The sequence below is a fragment of the Trichomonas vaginalis genome, chromosome IV, assembly GCF_026262505.1.
Source record: "Trichomonas vaginalis G3 chromosome IV, whole genome shotgun sequence".
In the NCBI taxonomy this organism is placed as follows: Eukaryota; Parabasalia; order Trichomonadida; family Trichomonadidae; genus Trichomonas; species Trichomonas vaginalis.
The window spans coordinates 29,674,448-29,696,141 of record NC_067206.1 but is presented as its reverse complement, the minus strand read 5'-3'; the positions used below and the strand labels follow the sequence as shown (position 1 = coordinate 29,696,141).

General features: G+C 31.9%; 8 protein-coding genes and 1 non-coding gene across 9 annotated transcripts; 4 read left to right on the top strand and 5 right to left on the bottom strand.

Annotated features, from left to right (window-relative positions):
• Positions 1-241: 241 nt before the first annotated feature.
• Positions 242-867, bottom strand: TVAGG3_0191900 (nitroreductase family protein; the record flags this gene model as incomplete). Its single annotated transcript, XM_001316412.1, has 1 exon — positions 325-840. The coding sequence occupies one exon, from the start codon at positions 838-840 to the stop codon at positions 325-327; it is 516 nt and encodes a 171-aa protein (XP_001316447.1).
• Positions 868-1,523: 656 nt separating this feature from the next.
• TVAGG3_0191890 (uncharacterized protein) lies at positions 1,524-2,643 on the bottom strand (the record flags this gene model as incomplete). Its single annotated transcript, XM_001316413.1, has 1 exon — positions 1,544-2,572. The coding sequence occupies one exon, from the start codon at positions 2,570-2,572 to the stop codon at positions 1,544-1,546; it is 1,029 nt and encodes a 342-aa protein (XP_001316448.1).
• Positions 2,644-6,998: 4,355 nt separating this feature from the next.
• Positions 6,999-7,657, top strand: TVAGG3_0191880 (regulation of endocytosis; the record flags this gene model as incomplete). The annotated part of the gene is made up of 1 exon (XM_001316414.2): positions 7,026-7,622. One exon carries the CDS (start codon positions 7,026-7,028, stop codon positions 7,620-7,622), a length of 597 nt encoding a protein of 198 aa, XP_001316449.1.
• A 224-nt stretch (positions 7,658-7,881) lies between these two features.
• Positions 7,882-8,353, bottom strand: TVAGG3_0191870 (uncharacterized protein; the record flags this gene model as incomplete). Its single annotated transcript, XM_051226011.1, has 1 exon — positions 7,982-8,224. One exon carries the CDS (start codon positions 8,222-8,224, stop codon positions 7,982-7,984), a length of 243 nt encoding a protein of 80 aa, XP_051110997.1.
• A 1,607-nt stretch (positions 8,354-9,960) lies between these two features.
• Positions 9,961-10,031, top strand: TVAGG3_0191860. Its single transcript has one exon. It is a non-coding gene; the product is annotated as a tRNA-Gly (tRNA).
• Positions 10,032-10,852: 821 nt separating this feature from the next.
• TVAGG3_0191850 (bifunctional inhibitor/lipid-transfer protein/seed storage 2s albumin superfamily protein family) lies at positions 10,853-12,997 on the top strand (the record flags this gene model as incomplete). The annotated part of the gene is made up of 1 exon (XM_001316415.1): positions 10,853-12,997. The coding sequence occupies one exon, from the start codon at positions 10,853-10,855 to the stop codon at positions 12,995-12,997; it is 2,145 nt and encodes a 714-aa protein (XP_001316450.1).
• Positions 12,998-13,678: 681 nt separating this feature from the next.
• On the top strand, positions 13,679-14,956 carry TVAGG3_0191840 (major facilitator superfamily transporter; the record flags this gene model as incomplete). The annotated part of the gene is made up of 1 exon (XM_001316416.1): positions 13,679-14,956. One exon carries the CDS (start codon positions 13,679-13,681, stop codon positions 14,954-14,956), a length of 1,278 nt encoding a protein of 425 aa, XP_001316451.1.
• A 410-nt stretch (positions 14,957-15,366) lies between these two features.
• On the bottom strand, positions 15,367-15,774 carry TVAGG3_0191830 (uncharacterized protein; the record flags this gene model as incomplete). The annotated part of the gene is made up of 1 exon (XM_001316417.1): positions 15,367-15,774. The coding sequence occupies one exon, from the start codon at positions 15,772-15,774 to the stop codon at positions 15,367-15,369; it is 408 nt and encodes a 135-aa protein (XP_001316452.1).
• A 1,962-nt stretch (positions 15,775-17,736) lies between these two features.
• On the bottom strand, positions 17,737-20,967 carry TVAGG3_0191820 (biological adhesion protein; the record flags this gene model as incomplete). The annotated part of the gene is made up of 1 exon (XM_001316418.2): positions 17,839-20,967. One exon carries the CDS (start codon positions 20,965-20,967, stop codon positions 17,839-17,841), a length of 3,129 nt encoding a protein of 1,042 aa, XP_001316453.1.
• Between the last annotated feature and the right edge of the window lie 727 nt (positions 20,968-21,694).

Genomic DNA, 21,694 nt, shown 5'->3' with positions numbered 1-21,694 from the left:
TTACATGGGGAGTGGTAAAAGTAAGGAAAATCTGGGTATAAATTATTCATAAATTTTTAAAATCTGCTATTCGGAAGTATGTTCAAAAATCATTCAATTATGTGAGAATTCTTACGATTACAAAAAAAGTCACACAACCCGCATTCATATACTACTATTACAGCATTTATGTGTTTCTGAGTCATTTATTTAGAGATCTTAGCAAACCCATTCGAATAAATACGTTTTGAAATGTATGGCACTAAAAATGGCTGAATAATGAAATTTTATAACAAAATTAGAAAAAATCTAATTAAAGAAAGGTGTTTATTCTAATTACTCAATTCAGTGAATCTTGGATGTGATTTCCTTTGGTGCTGGTGTGAAATCAGGTGAAGGCTTTCCAATTGCAACAGCTAATGGGCTCAAATCGCGTGGCAAATCAAGGAATGGTTTAAGGACTTCTGGTTTAGTTCCATGGACGAATCCAATTTGAACTGAAGCATAACCTTGAACTTTAGCTTCTAAGCAAATGGACTGACCGATAATGCCCATATCATATACGCAGCAGTCTTCACGGAATGGACGTGCAGGTACAATGAAAATAACGCATGGAGCACCATAGAAGATATCTGGATTCTTAAGGAACTTATCGATGCCTGGGAATGAGTTATAGACTGCGTGTGCAATCTTAGTAAGATGTTCTCTGTTAGTATCAACTATGAAATCATATGATTGGAAATCGCATCCTGTTGGAGCATTTTGAGCTGCTTTAATAATATTTTCAAGAACATCCTTTGGGATTTTCTCTTCTGTAATGTAAGATCTAACAGCACGTCTTTCTTTGATTGCGTCAAACATTAGATAAAAATGAAGTGTAGGCTAAATTTCAATAAATATCGTAAATTATCAGAAATCACGTTTGAATTGAAAACGATTGTCCGGCTAATCTTCAAAAAAATATCAGATCCTACAATATGCATAATGCTCTATATAATTTGCATGGCGATGAAATCAGAACATTAGAAATCTCTCAAAAAATCAAAAAACGAAAATGAATTTCAATATGGAATAAACAATTAAACCCTATTATTGACAGATTATTGGGTTTTATATCAAAAATTTAATTTTGAACATATTCGTTTATTATTCCGTTTTGGCTCAAAAATTGAGATATTTTATAAACTGTTACGGTAAATATAATAGACAGGCAATTTTTTTCATTTTTGTTAAATAATGTTTTACAGTTCGCAACACTGAGTTTCCCAAATTACATATCAATGATTGTTCAGAATTTATCACAAATATATTTTTTGATATCATATTCCAATGGATAAAATATCAGACACTATTTACCTCAGACATACTTTTCAATGAGTTTGAATAAAACACAGTCTAAATAATTTTAAAAAATTTCTCGACAAATAAATTAATAGAATTGTCAATGGTCTTAGAAACTGAACTACTTATATCTAATGGCATATGAATTCTCAATTCTAATATAACATATTTAAAAAAAAAATTAAAAAAAAAATCATGTATGCAAACAGTTTAATAAGCATGGTTAACAAGAGTAGAATATCAAAATAGGTTCTATCAAGATTTTTTCTCTTCCAGAATATACTTTGATGACATTTGATTCTTCAACAAAAGTTTTCTTTACTTCTTCATTTTTAAATTCGATGCATTTTGTAATGATATAATATTGATTATTTAATTCTAGTGCGGAATCTCTTAAATCACTAGTTTGAAAGTTTGCAGCCGAAAAATCTTGATTAGATTCAATATAACAACTTGAAATGATCATTCTTCCGGTAGTATATATCAACGTAGGAGATGTGGATGTTCTTAAAACATTATTTATAAAGTTTGAATTTAATATACTTGTTGCTCCCTCGAAATATATCAATTTATTATCAACACTGCAGTTATATATAGTGCAATCATTGATTTGAAGATAATGACTACCTAAAGATCCAGACTTTTTCAAAACAGAATCCAATTTGCTTGCACAATGTTCAAAATTGCCAAACGATATATTGCTTGGGTTCTTGCAATAATTGTAGCTAAAAGCTGAAGCTGAATAAGTTTCACATTTCGAAAAATTCAAATTTGTAGCATAATTCATTACATTAACGCCTGCTAAGATACCGTTTCCAGATGATAAGTTTCCGCAGCTTGTAAAGGATGAAAGAATCGTTTTGACCGATTTATAGCCTGCTGAAAGATACATGTACTGGCCACTATTTTTTGTCCAGCAGTTACATGAGCATATTTTCTTTTGATTTAATTCGATTGAGTTGGTAAGATAAATCGCACCACCTTGTGAAGTAGATGTCGAGGTAATATATGTAAAAGTACTGTCTTCAATAACTGTATGGATAGCAACTGAATTCCCATATATAGCCTGTGATGTTAGGTTATCAAATATTACATTATTGATGTAGTAGTAATTATTTGTTTGATATGTAAAAGGATCCTTTGTTTCAATTGCTTGATTGTAGGGAGTGTCAGGATAGAATTCTTCCCATGATCTCGATAATCTGAAAGTATTTGATGTAGTCTTACAAATTGAACAAAATAAGATGAACATTATAATTATGCATAAAAATTTTGAGCAACTATTATGTAAAAAAATTGTGTAATATTATAGGTATATATTTTATGTAATAATAAAAGGGTTCTATATTTCAATTGAAAGTGATCGCATAGAATATATTCAAAGTGTTTGAACGCTCACAAATTCAATGATCTGATTTTTCATATTGGTATGAGTAATGATATATTCATTGTCAATAACTTTTCCGCTTCAATTTGATTTTCAAAAAGTAAAAATTCAAATTTTTTAATCCAAAAAATCTGAAATGAATACATTGATGAAGCAAATTTTTTCACATTCTTTCAATTTTCAATATGACAGTTAACTGAATGGTATAAGATTTACAACATGTTAAGTCATCTATTTTTTGCTGTGCAATCGTAACAAGAAATTTTGACTGTAATACTCTGAAAACTTTGAATGTTGTAAAGTTTCAGGATATTTTAGATTTTTTGTTAGGTATTCACCTACATCCACAACTTATTGGTAGAATTAGGAATGAGGATTTTAGAGCAAACTTCAGATACATAATCTCTGATGCTAATACAACTTCAGTTGTTGGATTTTGAAAATAATTTGATTTTCAACTTCAAAATGTTTAACGACGAACATGAATTCTATTAAATCTAATTAAATATTCATAATTTAAATTAGTTTTTGTCTGTTTCGTATTAATTCTCTTAATTATTTCTTTAGTTAAATACAAATTAAGTATAGAATTATTAGTAGCATCAAAATAAATATGGCCAGGATCCAAATTTGTTGATGATTCTTCAAAATAACAATCTCTAATTGTTACATATTTACTATTTTCTGAATTTGCAATTGTTGAAATTTCATTTTTGACGAAACTACAATTGTTTACAAATATTTTGGAATTCCCACTTGAGAAAAACAGCGTTCCAGATCCAAGATGTGGAAATATGCAATGTTCAAAAGTCAATTCATCGGAATAACATGACGTTATATAATACCTACTTGAAGATCTCTCTGAAACACTGTTTGATGAGTACATGCAAAAAGTCACAGAAACAATAGCAGGAAAAGCGTTCATGATAACAGAACTATATGCTTTGCAATTTGTTATATTGTTTGCATATATTGTTCCACCGCCATACTTGAATCTAATTGAGTTTACTCCCTTGAAATCATCAGAACATTTCGTGAGTGATAAAAAGTGAATTTTCACATTGCTTGCCCCTGTTGTTAAGAAGTTTCCTCCATAATAATAGTACTTATCTGTGTCTACATTGTTGAAACACTGTATTCCTGAACATTTATTGAAATAACAGTTTCCTGAATAGCCAAAATAGATTGCACCAGTTGTAACATCACTTTCTGAATTTTTTTGAAGAATTGATGTTGTTATGTTCTCAAATCTGGAAGTTTCAATCAACCAGGACAGTGAAGATGTAGCATTTTGGCTATGTTCTGAATATAATGCATTCGTTTTAAGATTAGATACAAACACATTCTTAAAATAATACCTGCCATTTAAAGCTGTGTAATTTTTGCCTGATAATTTTGAAATTAATGAAAAATTCCCACTAAAATATTCTTCCCATTTCGAATGAAGATATTTAAAAATATAGTCTTTGTGCTCTGTCGCTGTGTTATCTTTTGATAAAAACCTTCGAATGGTTAAAGAATAGAGAGACAAAATAGAATTTATATGCGGTTAAAATAAAAATTGAAATTACTTTCAATTAATTGAAAGTTTTTATGGTTTATTGTCAAAAATTAATCAATTTATAAAAACTTCCTAGCATTTCATTTATATAAAGTATTTTACAATGAGAAATCTATCAATTAAAACGTTAAAATCTGTTAAGAGTAATATGCAAATAAGTTTCCTGATTTTATTCATTATTCTAAATACCCAATAATAAAGAAACAAGTCATTCTTCTTCATATGGCAAAATTAAACTTGAAAGCAGATTGTTTCATTATGTTTGTAATTAATACAGCAAAACTTCATATATTAGTTTGGAGAAATATTTTTTTAGATGTTGTTTTTATATCAAGACGGTCTTTTTAATTGTCTTTGTTATAATTTTCAGAGGAGAACAGAATTTGCAAGTCTCATCACACTTTTCAATGCTCGATTTTTAAAAACTGTTTAAAAATGGAGCTTATATTGAAATAGTGTAGAGACTAAAAATTACCACAGTGGCAACTCAATCCTCTGAAATAGTCTGTGGTAATTTTTAGTCTCTACACTATTTCAATATAAGCTCCATTTTTAAACAGTTTTTAAAAATCGAGCATTGAAAAGTGTGATGAGACTTTGAGATTAAAAATTGAAGGATTATTATTTTCGTCAGACGAAAATGATAATTTTTTATTTTTAGGGGCATGCTAAAAAGATAAATTTATGAGATTGCAATGATACCTACTTGAATTGCAATGCATATAAGATGTGTATGGGTAGATTGCGCTTAAATTATTAGAAATAGAGTTATAGTTCAATAATTCAGATGCCAGACGAAAATGATAATGCCCCTTAAAAATTTAGTAAATTTTGATAAAATAGATCCTGTATCTTATTAACCATTGAAGAAACGGTATTTTTCAATGAAAAGAAATGCATATCATAACTTTGAAATACGTTTAATCAAGATCAAATCAAAATGAGCATAATCCCGTGATTGTAAAGATAAAATCAATGTTTAGAGAATATGTTTGACATAAGACTGATGTCCTGTTGTGTTTTAGGATGCAATTTTGTTATATCACATTTCTTTCAAAATTAAGGTTTTTTGTTGATTGAACTCCATGCCTGTTGTCAGTTTTCATAGAAAATTAAACTTTATTAGTTACTGCAAATAATAAGAAAACATGGGAGTTCTAAAAAATAATTTGTGAATAAAATATTTACAAAATTTTATGATAACCTTATCTTTATTTGAATTTTTATCGTGAAATATTGCTTAATATATTAAATTTAGCATTAATAAAATAATTGATATATAAAAATAACCTTAAAATGATTTTATTTTGGAAGTTTTGAAGGGATCAGTTTGCGGTTTTATTATTTTGAAAACTAACTTTTAAGAATATACTAGTTTAAGATGAATTTGGCATCAATCATTTCTATGGCTATTTTTAAAACTAATTTTATTTATCCCAGTGCATATACAACAAAATTACGGCTTAATTTATTTAATTCTTGGAATCAATTTTATTCCGCAAGCAATTATGAAGTAATAAACCAGTCTGTATTCAATTCAAACCAAAATGACTTTTATATGTCTGAAAAAAAATACTATTTACTAAATATCGAAGTAGAAAATCTAAATTCAAATGCTATTTTCATTCAAAACAAAAATAACATTAACGCATTAATAGAATTTTGCAAATTTGCAAGCGTTATTACTAATGTTCCAACTCAGCAGGAAGATTCGTATGGAGATACTACAGCTGGTGCAATTTTCTTTGAAGTTGGAGATAGCAACTGCATAATAAACAAATGTACAGCATCAAAATGCTACAATAATATTGCGTCTTCAAATTATTATTATGATGGTGGCCAATTTGCGACATTTAGGTTTGTACGGAATCAAATTCTTGCAACATCAATTGTATATTGTTCTGATCAATAGTTCGGAGTTTCGCCTTTTAGATCCAGAGACGCAACCGGAAATTATTCTGCAATAAATATCAGTAACTGTAAGTCATATGATGCTGCATTATTTACTGTATTTCATGATAATTCAGATTATATTAAGCATTCTTTATTTGAAAGGAATTCTGCAACAAAATCAGATTCAAAAGGAATTTGTGTGCTATATAGCGGAAGGCTCACAATCAAACAGTGCATTTTTGCACATAATAGTTTAAAGATCTTTATTTATACAAGGCTTGGAACAACGGCAGCAATTGAAGAATGTATTTTCTCTGAAAACCAGAATGAAAACTATCTAGCTTATTCTGATATAGGATATGATGGAACAGCTTATCGTTATTCAAAAATTATCATCAATAATTGTTATTTTGAAGATACAATTACTAGAAATTATGCAAATAACAGAGCAACTGTTTCATTTGATAGTAAAAATAATGAGTCTATTAAAAATCCTGTGATGCGAAAGGTTGAAAATGCTCTTCATCCTTTAGTTATTTCCGAAGGAGTCCCGGTTTATAATCTAAGATATAGAAAAATGCATGTGCATCATTAAACAAGTGCCAATGTGTTTGGGGATTTTTCTAGCAATTATTGTTTTGTTGATTTCATTTGATCAGGAACTAAATGGGATTTTTCTATAAAGAGATTAATAATACGGAATATTAGAGCCAATTTCTTGGATACTCAAAGTTAATCTACGTATTAAAACAATATAAATTGAGAATTCTTCAGATTGAATTATCAACTGTAAGAATTGTCACTTTTGTTAACGATAGATGTAAGAATAAAATCTTTATAAAATCTGACAGTTATTTTTCATTTATGATTGGAGTCGACTACAAATACAACTTCAAGTTTATTGTTATTGGGATGAGTGGTGTCGGCAAATCATCACTATTAACCAGACTCATTGATGGTGCATTCAACCAAGAAATTCAGTCCACAATTGGAGTTCAATACCTTTCTACCGTGATGGATATTGACGGCAATCCAGTAAAACTTCAGATATGGGATACTGCTGGACAAGAGAAGTTCAGATCTATTTCCAAATCTTATTACAGACATGCTGTTGGCGTAATTTTAGTTTATGACATGACTGACCGCAAATCTTTTGATGAACTATCATATTGGCTCAATGATGTTCATACACTCTGTGATCCTAATGCTGCTATTACACTTGTTGGCAATAAACTTGATTTGGCCTCATCAAGATCAGTTACTACATCAGAAGCAACAGAGTTTGCGAATAACCACCAACTAACCTACCTTGAGACATCTGCCAAAGGTGGAGATAACGTCCAAGAAGCTTTTTACCGCGCTGCAAAGCTTGTTTATGACAAAGCAGAGAAAGGACAGCTCCAAGCCAAGACATCTAATGCAAGTCCAAAGGCTGCATCAGGAAATGGATGTGCTTGTTAATAATTTATAGATTTATTTATAGAATAATAAAATATGAGAAATACTATCCTAATTTTGCACGTAATTATTTTTGCCTCTTTTATAATATATATTAGATGTCATGTTCCTAAATTTGATAAAAATAGAAATTATAAAATTAATACAATGCAATTCTGTTATGTAAAATGCTGAAATAAGAAGAATACAAAAAATTAACTATTCGATCAATAGGAAAATTTTTCAAGAAAAATTAAAAATTTTGGAATGAAAAAATTAAAAATTAAAATAAAAATTCACAATAAATAAGTTTAATCAAACATTAGCATGGTAAAGGATTAATTAATGAGGTCAAACCTCAAAAAGGTGTAAGAGAATGTTGATCAATTAAGATCGAACCCCGGTAGCATAAATTGGCTGAAATTTGTTGGCATTGAGCTTGGTTTAGGTTCAACTTCATCGAAGGTAATGATATCAGACGAATCAAATTCGATAGGATCCGAATCGAATGTTTCTGCGAAGCCTTCTGGCATGAAAGTTGAGCGAACGCAAACAGAAAAGCTGCTGCTTGTGTTCTCGCTATCGCTTATTGAGCTGTTATAAATCTCATGATCAGTGTAGAACATTTAGCACAAATGGTTAAATGTCACTTTTAAAATCAAAACAACACGTTAATCAACAATCTTACTATTAATGTGTAGATTGATAAAATAATAACTAATTGTTTTGATTTTTCCAAACATTTCAGAATTGCGATAAAATTTCTCTGAAAAATTTTAAAATAAATTACGGGGAAGAATAATATATTTTTATTATATATGAATTTTGTAATTGTTATTATATTTTGTCATTTATAAAACGATGAATTGAATTTCGATAACCTGTGAATATTAAGCTTTTATCATCTGCAGTATTAATATATATAAAATTATTTTGCCATTTATTAATTCGTCAAATTAATAAAAAATAGTAAAATATCTTGTTACTATTGGTATTATAGATATATTTAAAACATGTATATATATATAAATTGATAAAATCATATACAAAAAAATTGAATATTTTCAAATTTGAATTGAATTTGACTGTTTATATTCAATTTTGATTGGTTCCATATTGCATGGATATATCTATATTGTATACTATATTTAATCACGTTTTTAATAAGAAAAATTAGTTGCTCATATCTCTTTCAAAAATTCAGTGGTTTTAATTCCTTCCGTAATTAGATAATTTTAATTCTTTTATTTGAGTAAATAATAATTATCAAAATTTTTCTTTTTTTACGGTTATCGTCCAAATGTTGGTAAGGATCATTTTTCCATTTAAATATAAGCTACTTATATAAAGCCAATTCTAATTCTCTCTCAAAAATAAAAAATCACTGATAATTTTCCGAGACAATCCCATCATCGATTTTTTTCTTTAACAATTTCAGTACATATACATCTGGTGCAACATCTCCTTTCATTTGGTATCGGTAATGAAATGGAAATCTTTTCGGTTATTCATATAAAAAAAAATATAGATTATGAAAAAAATGTAAATGCTTATATTTATTTGGTGAGCATAATTCTAAACACTAATACATATTTAATGGCAAACGCATGATCTCAGTAAGTGCTTCATATGATAAAATTTTGTTATATCTAGAGAACAACTATTGTCGAATTCTAATATTTCTAAATTTTCATATTATTAGTAGTTGTCATATTGAAACTCAATGATATTGACATTTTGTCATGGAAATTTTAAATATACCTGTATTATATAGATATAACGCATTATCGACATTCACAAATATGTTTTTGCTATGAAGATAGATCACTGCAAGAATAATGTATTCTGGAAAGTCACAAATACTACTTTCAGAATTATCAAATTTATATGAGTGAAAATCGATCTATCAGACATATCTTTTTACATTGAATCATTAAATCAAATTTGTTATGTTTTTTATGGGATTGTAACTCCGAATTAAAAATACAAATTCAAATTTTGCATGATTATTCAGATAAGATGTTAGATCTTTCAGAATATATAGAGTACAGCGGAATTATTATATTACAATGCTTTAAACTGCCAGAGCAAATATTCTTGAACCTATAATGAGATTTTTGGCATTATTATTTTTTGAAAACTGACAAATATTTTCTTTGGAGTTTCAATTTGATACTCCAGATTCTCCATCACTTCTACTGCCATCATCTACAAAATCTAAATGGCCTGCTTATAATCATAATACATCAAATAAAGATATAAATCCATACAACATATAATTCATCTAAAAGTTCTAAAGATATTATTGATATGAGAAATGTATTAAATATGATTAATTAAAAAATATAAGAAAAAATGTAAAGCACCGCTGGTCTAATGGTAGAATTTCACCTTGCCAAGGTGGGGGTCCGGGTTCGATTCCCGGGCGGTGCAGTTCTTTTTAATTTTTTTGGTACAATAAACATTAAAACTAACCTCATTCTGCCCCCACTAATATTGATATTTAATCATAATATGAATCTCAATGTATAAGAAAAATATCAGGAATATCAATTTCAGGAAAAAAAATCGCGATTATTTAAAACATTGCCTTCTTTTCTGATAATACACATATACATCATATTACTATTATAAATATATCCCAAATCTACAAGCATTTTGATTCTATTTAAATTTCAGATATTTTCATTAATTCGTTGGACCAATTTATATCAATAGTATTAACATATCGCTGCCATTTGGTTCCTGTTTTGTTCTCCAAGCTTTTTAACGCATTGGAATGATCTAAAAACCATTCGATCACATTGAATGTTTTATGTTCCATTCAATTTTAACTTTCAATTTGTTTATGAATATAGGCAAAATTCATTTAATTAGAATAAAGAATTATAATAAACCTGGTTCATAAATAAACTTGACTTCAATATGTTTTTAATCAAAGGGATAATGTTATTTACATAATGTTAAAACGCAGTAAAACAACCATGCCATTGTTGTTGATCAATATTTATTCAATATTTGAATATGTTCTGAAAAAATCAGAAATTTGAATAGGTGCAATATTACGCCAAACTAAGTAATTTCAGACTTTTATGCTTACAACTTTACTTGTGCACACTCAGTCCATAACTATCACTGGTTTAATTACTAACTTCACAAAGTTAGCCCCCAGAGATGATTATCTTTTCACCAAATGTTATTTTCAAAAAATAGGAAATATTAGCTCAGAAGCACCTGTATATATTGATTCTTTTATGAGCTCGAACACAATCATTTTTTCAGAGTGCTTCTTCTCTAATTGTGCTTCGAATAAAGGAGGAACAATTATGATTCATGGTTATTTTACAATGAATATAGAAAAGATTTGCGCCTATCAATGTACCGCCGCAACATCAGCATCAATTTATATAGATCTAAAGGGTTACAATAATGTTAGCCTTTTTTCAGCAACTAGTTGTGTATGTGATTCAAAAAACATGTTCTTGAATGGAGTCAATCCCTTGTCAAATGTAAATATGACACAATCAAAGACAAATAATAATGTGAATGATGGATTGATCTATTTTCAAACTTCCTATTCATTCGAGTATTACTATTGTACAATAACAAACAACACTTGTCCTTGTTCAATAGCTATTCATTTTAAATGTTATAAGGAATATTCACTTCATCATTCTGCGTTCTTCTATAATAAAGTTTCAAATTATGGTCTAATCAGAAGTGTAAAATGTAGTTCGAGTGGAAATGTTCATGATGTCATTCTTCAAGAGAATGAATTAAATGGACATCAATACTTTGAAGCAGAAAGAAGCACTGTTATATTAGTGAACGATGTTTATGTTGATGATGATGATAAATTAAGTGGTATCCAAAAGCAAAATGATATCATTATAACTTCAAATATGAAACTGCCGCAATATGAATATTATCAAACAGGAGGATGTATGATGTTAATTGAAACTCCCTATAATACAATTGCAATGACTCCATTTAAGACTGTCGCATTTACTCCTGGATCAACAATTAAAGAAACACCTTGTATTACAGAAGCTCAGACCCCCATCAGTACTCCATTTAATACCTTATTACAAACTCAATTTGCTACTCCTTTTAAGACAGCAGTTAAAACAATTTTTGAAACACCATATCAAACCAATATTGAAACTCCATTCATTACACATTTTGAAACTCCATTCCATACAATTGCTGAAACACCGTTCAGCACATTAATTGAGACTCCACACTATACCTTTATTGAAACAAATAAAGAAACACCGTTCAGCACATTAATTGAGACACCACACTATACCTTCATTGAAACAAATAGAGAAACTCCATTCCAATCAATTGATGAAACACCATTCAATACATTAATTGAAACTCCCCATTATACCTTTGTTGAAACAAATAAAGAAACCCCATCCAATACAATCTCAGGAACTCCATTTGAGACAGCACTGCAAACAAATCAAGAGACACCATTTAATACAATAGTTGAGACTCCTTGTTACACCATTATTGAAACAAATCAAGAAACACCATTAGAAACAAATGCAGAAACTCCAATGAATACAAAAGCTGAGACACCATTTGAAACGAATGCTGAAACCCCTATTAATACATTAAGTGAGACACCTTATAAAACAAATGCATTCACACCTTTCTACACAGAATTTGAAACTCCAATGATTACATTGTATCAGACACCATTCCAAACTTTAGTTGAAACACCACATGAAACAATGAGCATTACAGTCAAAGAAACGCCTTCAACTACTGTATATGAAACCCCAGTAGAGACTAATGAAGAAACACCTTATGCAACAAATAAGGAAACTCCACAATATACATTTGCTCAAACAATTAAAGAAACTAATGAATTCACTCCATTTGATACCCCGTATTTTACAAACAAAATCACTCCATGTGTTACACCATATCACTCATTAGGTGAAACTCCAAGCTTGACACCATCTCATGTTCCTCCTTCATCTGATACATCGAATTCTCAAACATCATCATCTGAAGATACAAAAACTCAGAATATAACGCAATCCGAAAACGCAGATGATGGAACCACAACGAAAAAGAAGTCATTCACGCCTATACTTATAATAATTATTGCTGTAAGTGCAATTGTTTTGATTACTTTCGTAGTTGTTGTTTTGATATTATTCAATAAGAAGAAAGAAAACGAAAATGAAAATGAAAATGCATCTAAATCAAGTAATGATGGTAGTACAACTGTTGAAGAAACTGTTATTACTTGTTCCTCGCCTACACCTTGTGTAACAATTGATAATCCTCTATTTTCAACCTCAATGGCTGATGAAACAGATCCATTTAATAATGATTACGCCGAATTTGAAGGAGGTGATTTTGATATATTCAGGTTGTGAATAAACATGATCTATACTAATACATAAATTAAAAACAATAGCATAATAATATCCATTTTGAATATCTATGCTTAAGCAAATATGTTGATTGTATTTTAACTGTTGTACTCGGCAAATGACAGAATAAATTTGTTATTTGGATGAAATATAATTTGTTTTATGATTTTCAGGATTGCATTGGATTTAAATACAAGGTGTGATTATCCTATGTTCGATCAACTAAGTTTTTTTAAGTTTTGATTTTTCCATAAAGTAATATAAAGCATATTTCGATCACATTTGGCTATGAATAGCATTGTCAAGTAACAAAGTGCATACTCTTGATTTTTTTAAGATTTTTGATGATTGTTGCAATCATTTGAATTTCAATAGAAAACAAAAATTCAGAATGACAATCATAAGAAAAACAGTTTATATACATGTATGTAATATATTTTGAGATTTTGCAAATTTGTCACTTTTATAATGAATTAGTTCTTTCTTTATCATCATTGATTAGTAAACAAAAATTGGTGATTTTGAAAATTGAAGATTGAAAGAAACGATGAAAAATTTTGAATATATCGGTAGGGTTAGATAACATTTTTCATATTAGTTCTTGTCATTAAAAAAAAGAATGAGCAACCTTTAATTCCGGAAAGTCATGAAACAAAGACTTCATTTAAAATCCCTTTACTTAGTATGGCTTGTCTTGCCATGCAAGTTGCTGGTACTGCAATTTGGGCATTAGTTGATCCAATGATGACAAAATTGGAAATGTCACGTACTGTCAAGTTTTTCATTTGGTCCATTGGTCCATTTAGTGGTCTTATTGTTCAACCTATTGTTGGATACTACTCAGATCGTTGCGAATCTCGTTTTGGCCGTAGAAGACCTTATATTTTTGTTGGTGGTGTTGGTACATTCCTCGGACTAACAGGATTATTAATACTATACCTATTTTCATCGAAATTATCCAATATATTGATTACTTTCTTCTTATTTGTCACTATAGTTTTCACATATGTCTCCATCAACGCTTTTCAAGGCCCTGGACGATCAATCATCGCCGACCTACTTCCAGAATCGCTGTTAAACAAGGGATTTGCCATGGGCGCGATGTATCAAGGCTTAGGCGCCGTAATAACTAACTTAATTGGAGGAATTGGGTATTTCATCAACTCCCCCAAGTACCAGAAAAGCACTTTTGCCCTTACACTTTCCATTGTTTCCTTCACTGTCTTCGTTTCTTTAACAATTACGATTATTCATTCAAAAGAAACGCAGTACTTCGACCAAAACGAGAAAGTTAACATATTTAAGAAGCTCTGGGACTCAATGGTGCACATGTCTAAGCCAATGGCACGAGCATCTTTCTCAATGACGATGAGTTGGGTCGGAATCACAGCATTCTTCGTCAAACTCACTACTTTCTTCTCAGTTGAAGTGTTTACAAGCGACCACGATAAAGGTTTGTGCTTCGGATTGTTCGTAACTGCTGTTGTCAACTTCATTTCGTTTATTTACGGTTATGTGCACGATAAAGTTGTTGATTGTTTCGGAATGAAGCCTGTCTATCTCGTTGCGCATATTATTTTCACGGTTTGTCTCGTTGCAGTCAGTTTTACGAAAAATCATTGGTTATTACTTGGAATTTTCATGCCGCTCGGCTTCGCGATCACGTGTATGAACTCTATACCGTTCGCAATTGTCTCTGCCGATAGTTCTCCTGCAGATTTGGGAATTAATCTGGGAGTTCTCAATATTTTCATCGTTTTGGGCCAACAGATCACAAATTTGTGCATCATAGCAATCGGAGCAATCTACCAGAAGTTTTCTGGTCTCCAGAAACTCGTTGGAGAAAATCAATTGTATATTAGCTTCGGATCTGTTGGAGCATTGATCGCAGCGTTGTCTTCTTTCATTCTGATTGTTCCAAAGAAGAAAGAAGATGGAATTCACCTCGCAAACACAAATTAATTTTTAATTTTATTTTGTTTTATGTTTTAATAGATGTTTTCAAGATACTTAAGTCAAATATAAGAATATTAATATTGTATTTCTTGTTTTTTGACTTATTAATTTTGAAAAATTTGATATTAGTAAATATAAGCTTTTTAGGAATCTAAATGTAATTGTCTCTTAAAATATTTCCGAAATTCATATTGAAACTCCGTGGCTTCCTTTTATAATTCAAAAAAATTATTGAATTTTCATCAATAACCGTATGATTAAAGAGGTAAACGTAAATTTCGATTTTAAGTATCATCAAAATCTTAACAAGCGAGTCTCTCAGTAATTGAAGTAATTTTGGATTAGATTTTGATTTTCTTCTTAATTTTCATGTATGATTGGATTTTTCATTTTGCATATATTTGTTTTGATTTAGTCTATTTGTCTGAAATTATAATTTTAGGATGGTCATAGTCGACAAATTCGGATAATGGGGATAAAAATGTGATAGTTTTACCTATTCGCGCTAGTCCTGATTTGTAAATCTCGAGATTTTTTGATTCGTTGAATATTTTTGTTTCTATTGCATCTGCTGCTTGATATGCGAGTAATGAATCATCTTTAGTAATTTGTTTGTAAAGTTTTGATATTGTGTTTCTTGCTTTTGTTCTTTTTTCATGTGTTATTTCATCTTTTGATGGTAATTTAAATGAAGATGGGCATTTCCATTCTAAATCTCTTTGAACTGGTCCATATTCGTGCATTATAAGCTTGACTTCGAAATTGTTAGCTTTCCAGTCATTGATTCTTTTCATGACTTTCTCATGCAAATCATCATATGACATTTAAGCTAAAAAATGAACTTAAATGAGAAAAGGTTATATTAGCTTCCTTAATGTGAACCTGAACATGTGACTTATAAAGAACAAATCTATAAATATCGAAAACAATCATATCAATATTCATTCAGAATTAGATGAATTCATAAATTTAGTGGAAATCATTTAGTTAATTTATCAGAAGAACTATGAAATCGAATGTAATTCTCAATGTTGAAATCTGAAATCAAATTTTCACAAATTTACTTCATCTTCAAAATTTAGACTACATTGGAAGAGAAATATATCAAATTAGACTTAATATTTTTAAACATCAAACTAAACAGATATAAATACATATATATGCAAAGGAGTTATATGAAATGGCATAAACAGACGACAGGTATTTCCAATATCAATGCTACGATCAATAACAGGGGTATATCTTGGAGGCAAGCTATTTTCAAAGCCAGTGTTTCCAAAATACAAACGACCATATGCAGTCTTAAGCGCTTAGCCACATCTAGTAACAACCTTGAATTTTTCTCCTATGGCTGGAGTATAAACAAAATATTTCGATAATCTATTGATTTGGAGGAAAAATATATTATCATACGTATTTATACATGCCATGTATTTCGTGTTTAAAGCAGTAGAAATATTTACGTATTCTTCAATTAATCGATTACCATCTTTTTCCCAAATCATCTGAAAAGAAGTTCCAGGCATGAATATCCATAGATTTGTTCGCTCGGATTGAAATCCGGCAACTAAACCACCGGTTCCATTTTCCCATTTAAACTCAAAGCATTTTCGACCAGAAATAATCTCGTTACTGGTATATACTTTATAGCCTTGTGAGTCATAGTCTAGTTTAAATGCTTGATCATCAGCAGATGTACTAAAACTAAGGTGATTTTCCTCATAACGAGACAAAAAAAAAATAAAACTTTTTTTTGGATGAGAGTTACAGTGATTTGCTAAAGGTTCCTACAAATACAAAACGATGATTTTTCGATTTCGGTAATGCATATGTAATATCCATGTACATCGTGATAGATAGATGAAGAACTGAAGTTATTTACTTGCCAGTATTTGTGATAAAAATATTATACAGTAATTTGATGCTTATATATCACTACTCCGAAATTAAATTTGTTTTCCAACTTGAAACATGAGTTAAATTATGTTTTGAAAAATAAATCGATTATATTTCTCAAATTACTTGAATAATCAGAACTAAATATACCAAATTTACTAGACATATATGATTTGAGTTTCGCTATCTCATTAATATTCTCATAAATTGAAAGTTTACATAAATTCTTGTTAATATTGATTTTTGAAAAAGGTTTTGTCATATTGAAAACCTATCAATAGATATATCTTAATGATAAAAATATAAATTGGTGTAAATTGTTTGTAGATACGCTTTCGATGTTGGAAATTCTATCGCAAATTCATCGAAAAATTGGAATCAAGATTTGAATTTAAAAGAAAATGTACACTTATATATGTGTGATAATATGTTTCGCATTGTTGATCCTCAAATCTAACTTGAGAATTCCAAAAAAAATTCGAAAATTTAATTTTGATGTGAAAAAATATGATTTTATCATTAAAATAAGAAAAACATAAAAAATTTGGAATTATAAAATTATTTTATAATTTGAGTTTGTTCTAAAATAAACAGTTTTGCATCTATAAGATTTGCTAATATTGCATAGATACATTTTTCGAAAATTTTTATCATATTTGCGGAAGTTTAAGTGTAAATTTTTCTTTATATGGTAAAATAGAATATGTTTATTGTAAAACAAACGAAATAAGCTAGTAAACAAAAATATATTCACATAAATGAAGGTTCTGTTTCAAGATTTTGCAACGAACTACTTTTACAAGCAAAGAGAAATGATATATTCAAACCACAAGTTACAACTCATCTGAATTTAGACAAAATTTTGTAAATAAAAAAAATTCGTAAAAGATTTAAAAAGTAATAAAGTTTAAACTCGATCTGATAAAATAATTCTGCAAGAAATTCGTATTCATGTTAAAATATAAAAAAAATATATAAAAAAAGGAAGTAAATTAATTCTTTGCAACAAGGATCTGAGCAACAGCGTCTTCTGTTGTCTGGCCATCCTTAGCGCGGAGCATCTTTCTAATTGACTCGTCAGATTCAGTGATTCTCTGAAACTCGTCGTGAGCCTTTTCTACTCCTGCTCTGTACTCGCGTTCTGTAACTGCCTGTGCTGGGTTGAAGAATTTAGTGAATTTGTCGACGAATTGGTTGATTAACTGCATCTTTGTTTGTTCGAACTTAGCTTCAGCTGTATGTAACTTCTCGTCCATGAGTGCCTTCTCTTCGATGATTCTTGCGCGTGCCTTAGCATCAGCGAGCATAACTTCGCGTTCTAATCTTGCGAGGAGGGATTTCTTCTCTTCAGCGGCTCTCTGCTTCTCCTGCTGCAACTTGGAGACCTGTCCCTTGAGCTGTTTGTTGGCTGTCTCGGAATCCTTGAGTTCTCCAACTAATCTGTTGACATCCTGTGTCAATCCTTCGATTTGCTTCTGGAGCTTAGCGATGACGTCATCGAAGTCCTTCTTTGCAGCTGCAGACTCTGTCTCCTTCTGCTGCTGTGCCTGGTTGAGCTTGTTCTTGAAATCTTCGACTGTCTGGTCTAATTCCTTCGCGAGCTGCTCGTTCTCGTACTGTGCTTCCTCGAGGGACTGCTGCAACTCCTGGCTCTCTGCCTTCTTGTTGACGAGGTCGTTGGAGAGCTTGGCGTTCTCCTGCTTGACGTTGTTGATCTGGCCAACTAAGTCAGCAACCTGTGTTTCGTACTTTCCGGCGAGGGCGTTTGTCCTCTCCTCCATCTCGTTGACGTGGTTGATGTCGCCGAGGTCTCTCTCCTGGACGGAGTTGTTCAACTGTGTCGCGTACTGCTCTGTCTCCTCTCTTGCCTGCATGAGGGAGCGCTGTGTGGACTCAACCTTCTGTGTGAGGTCGTCGTTCTCGTCCTGGAGGCGCTCCTTCTCTTCGACTAACTCCTGGATCTGCTTCTTGGACTGGGCAGCAAGATCTGCGTAGGCCTGCTTGTAGCGGCGGGCCTTTTCGTATGTGGCGGCGTATTTCTGGTTCTGGGTGTCGATGCCAGAGCGGATTGCGTCGATGTGCTCGTCGACATCTTGTCCCTCTTGTAATTCGAATGATTCTGCGAAGTGCATTAATGTCTCTTGCTGGTTGCGAGAAAGTGCTTGTAATTCGGCGAATTCTTGCTTGAGTTGCTTGATTGCCTTGACAATTTCAGATGGAGCTTGGCCGGTCTGGAACTGCTCGAATGTCTTTGGCTCAATGCCAAGAGCGATTGAAGAATCAACAACAAATGTTGTAATCTTTGCCTTTGTGTTTTCGAAGTTCTGGTTGGCCTGGGAAGCGTTCTTGTCTGCCTTGTTGATCTCCTCTGTGAAGAAGTCATCGATTTCGGCGAAGACATGTGTCAACTTTGAGGCTGGAAGGAGGGATTGGTTTGCAGCGATCTTGTCGATGGCTGTTGAGAGTGGTGTTGCGAAGCCAGCGTAGTGCCATGCGTCTCTTGGGAGCCACTGGTTTGGATCTGGCTTTGGTGTGTTGGCAATCTTGTTCTGTGCCTCTCTGAGGTCCATGGAGAGCTGCTGTTGCTTGGCCTCTGCTTCATCAAGCTTCTTCTGCTGCTCGGAAAGTGTCTTATCCTTGTCGTGGATGGTATTTTCCGCAGTATTCAAAGCGATCTGCTGGGCCATCAACTTGTTGTTCAATTCCTCGAGTTCAGCCTTGAGCTTCCTTACTTGCTCCTTCATCTCGTTCGATGGCTGCTGTGGAGCGGCTGGCTTGGCCTGGGAGTTGCTCTGTGGCTTCTGCTCTGGCTGCTTGGCGTGGAGGGCCTGGCGGAGTCCCTCGATCTGCTGGTTGAGGCCGTCGTTGAGGGACTGAAGGGAGTCAAGCTTGGATTGGAGAATCTTGTTCTGGGAGTTGGCGTCATCGCGCTGGTTCTCTGTCTGGATGAGCTTGGCGCGAAGGTCTTCTGCTGCCTTGGAAGCTTCGTTGATGGCTTTGTCGGACTGTGCCATTCTGTCCTTCAACTCCTTCTTCAAAGCGTTCATTTCGGCGGCGTGCTTGTCCATTACCTGCTGGAGGTCGTTGTTGGATGGCTGTGGAGCAATTCCCTTCATTGGAGACTTGACAGCGGAATCCATCATAGATGTAGGTAATGTGATATCACGCTTGACAACAGTGATGTCGTCGTCATCATCCTCAAGCTTTGTTGGGGCTGGTGTCTTGAGTTGTGACTTGAGATCGGATAATTTGCCGTTGAGGTCGTTGATTTGGCGGCTGAGGACATCACGGTCGTGGCGGGCGTTCTCCTGAGCCTCGTCGAGCTTGTTCTGGAGGTTCTTGATTGTCTTCTGGTTGGCGTTATTCTGCTGCTTAGCCTGCTGGTTGTTCTGCTCGATCTGCTCCTGGAGTTGGGCGATTGTCTGCTTGGCCTGCTGGTATCTCTTCTTAAGATTGTTGTACTTCTCCTCGTCGACCTGTGGAGTTTGTGGAATTGGCATTGTCTTTGTAGGAGACTTTGTTGGGGACTTCGGAGCGACTGGTGGCTGCTCGATGATTTGAGGTTCATCGAACTTTTCGATGATCTGGTCTAAGCTCGAAATGTTTTCTTTGAAGAATCTTCTTGCGGACTGGATAAGGCGATCATTTTGGGAGGCGACGAGCTTCTGTTCGGTATCTCTCTTGTTCAACATCTCCTGCTGCTCAGCAATCTGTGCTTTGAGTTTCTGAATTTGCTGTTCGTATTGCTTCTTAGAAGCATCGTAATTCTCACTCATAGCAACGAAGTCTTCGCTGTGGAGCTGAGCGGATGCCTGAACGGTGCTCTTGATCTCGCTTTCAAGCCTTGACTTTTCTTCATTGAGCAATTGAAGGCGGTGATCGTAGTCATCAATTGTGCGGGTGAGATCAGTGACTTTGGCTTTGAGTTCGGAGTTTTCGTTCCTTGTTTCTTGGAGCTTTTGGATGAAGGAATCAACTTGTTTAACTTGAGCTTCAAGTTCAAGCTTTTCGGATTTGAGATCTTCGATCTGATCCTGGTATTCCTTTTCCTTGGCTTGCCATTCGAGTTGTTCTTCCGTCATCTCTTCATTTGGGGTGGCGGCAATTTCTTGATCACTCATGAAAATGTTTATGAAGGCAAACCGCCAAAATATTTATTTTTCAGAATATAAAAAGTCTTACATCAAATTGTTTTGATGATAAAAATATTATTTGTTTTCATCTTAAGTTTTTATTCGATTTTTCAGATATTGAAATCAAAGTTCAATTCACATTTTGTAAAAATGAAAAATTTGTGTGAGATTATTAGGAAAAATGCATAATTATGAATAGAACTAGATCGATGTAAAGTTTTTTTGGCAAAGTCGATTTTGAATTATTTTACATGGTTGGAATAATTACTAAATATTTGGTTCATCATAATCCCTTTAATTTTTCTTGTAAACATGTGAATAAAATGTAAACATTTGAAAAAAATAATAAAAATTGAATGAAATAGAAATTAAATAATTAATTTGCCTTTATGAACTATTACGTTTTTACTCATAAAATAATTTTCTTTGAAAATGTTTGATAATCAAACTCAATTCATTTATTAATTGATGTTGTTACGGATGGTAATCAAGAAAATATGCGCATTTTAATAATTTGATGAAAAATTAACGGTCACAAATGCTAAATATTATTTTTCGGTTTATTTTGTATTATTTATATATAATATACAAAACTGATTTTAATTATCGATTTATATTTTTTTAACGAATCCAAATTTTATCCGAAATTTGAAATTTGATGAAATTTATGTATATTTTTCCGTAATAATAGTGTAAAATTCATTGGTTCTTGATT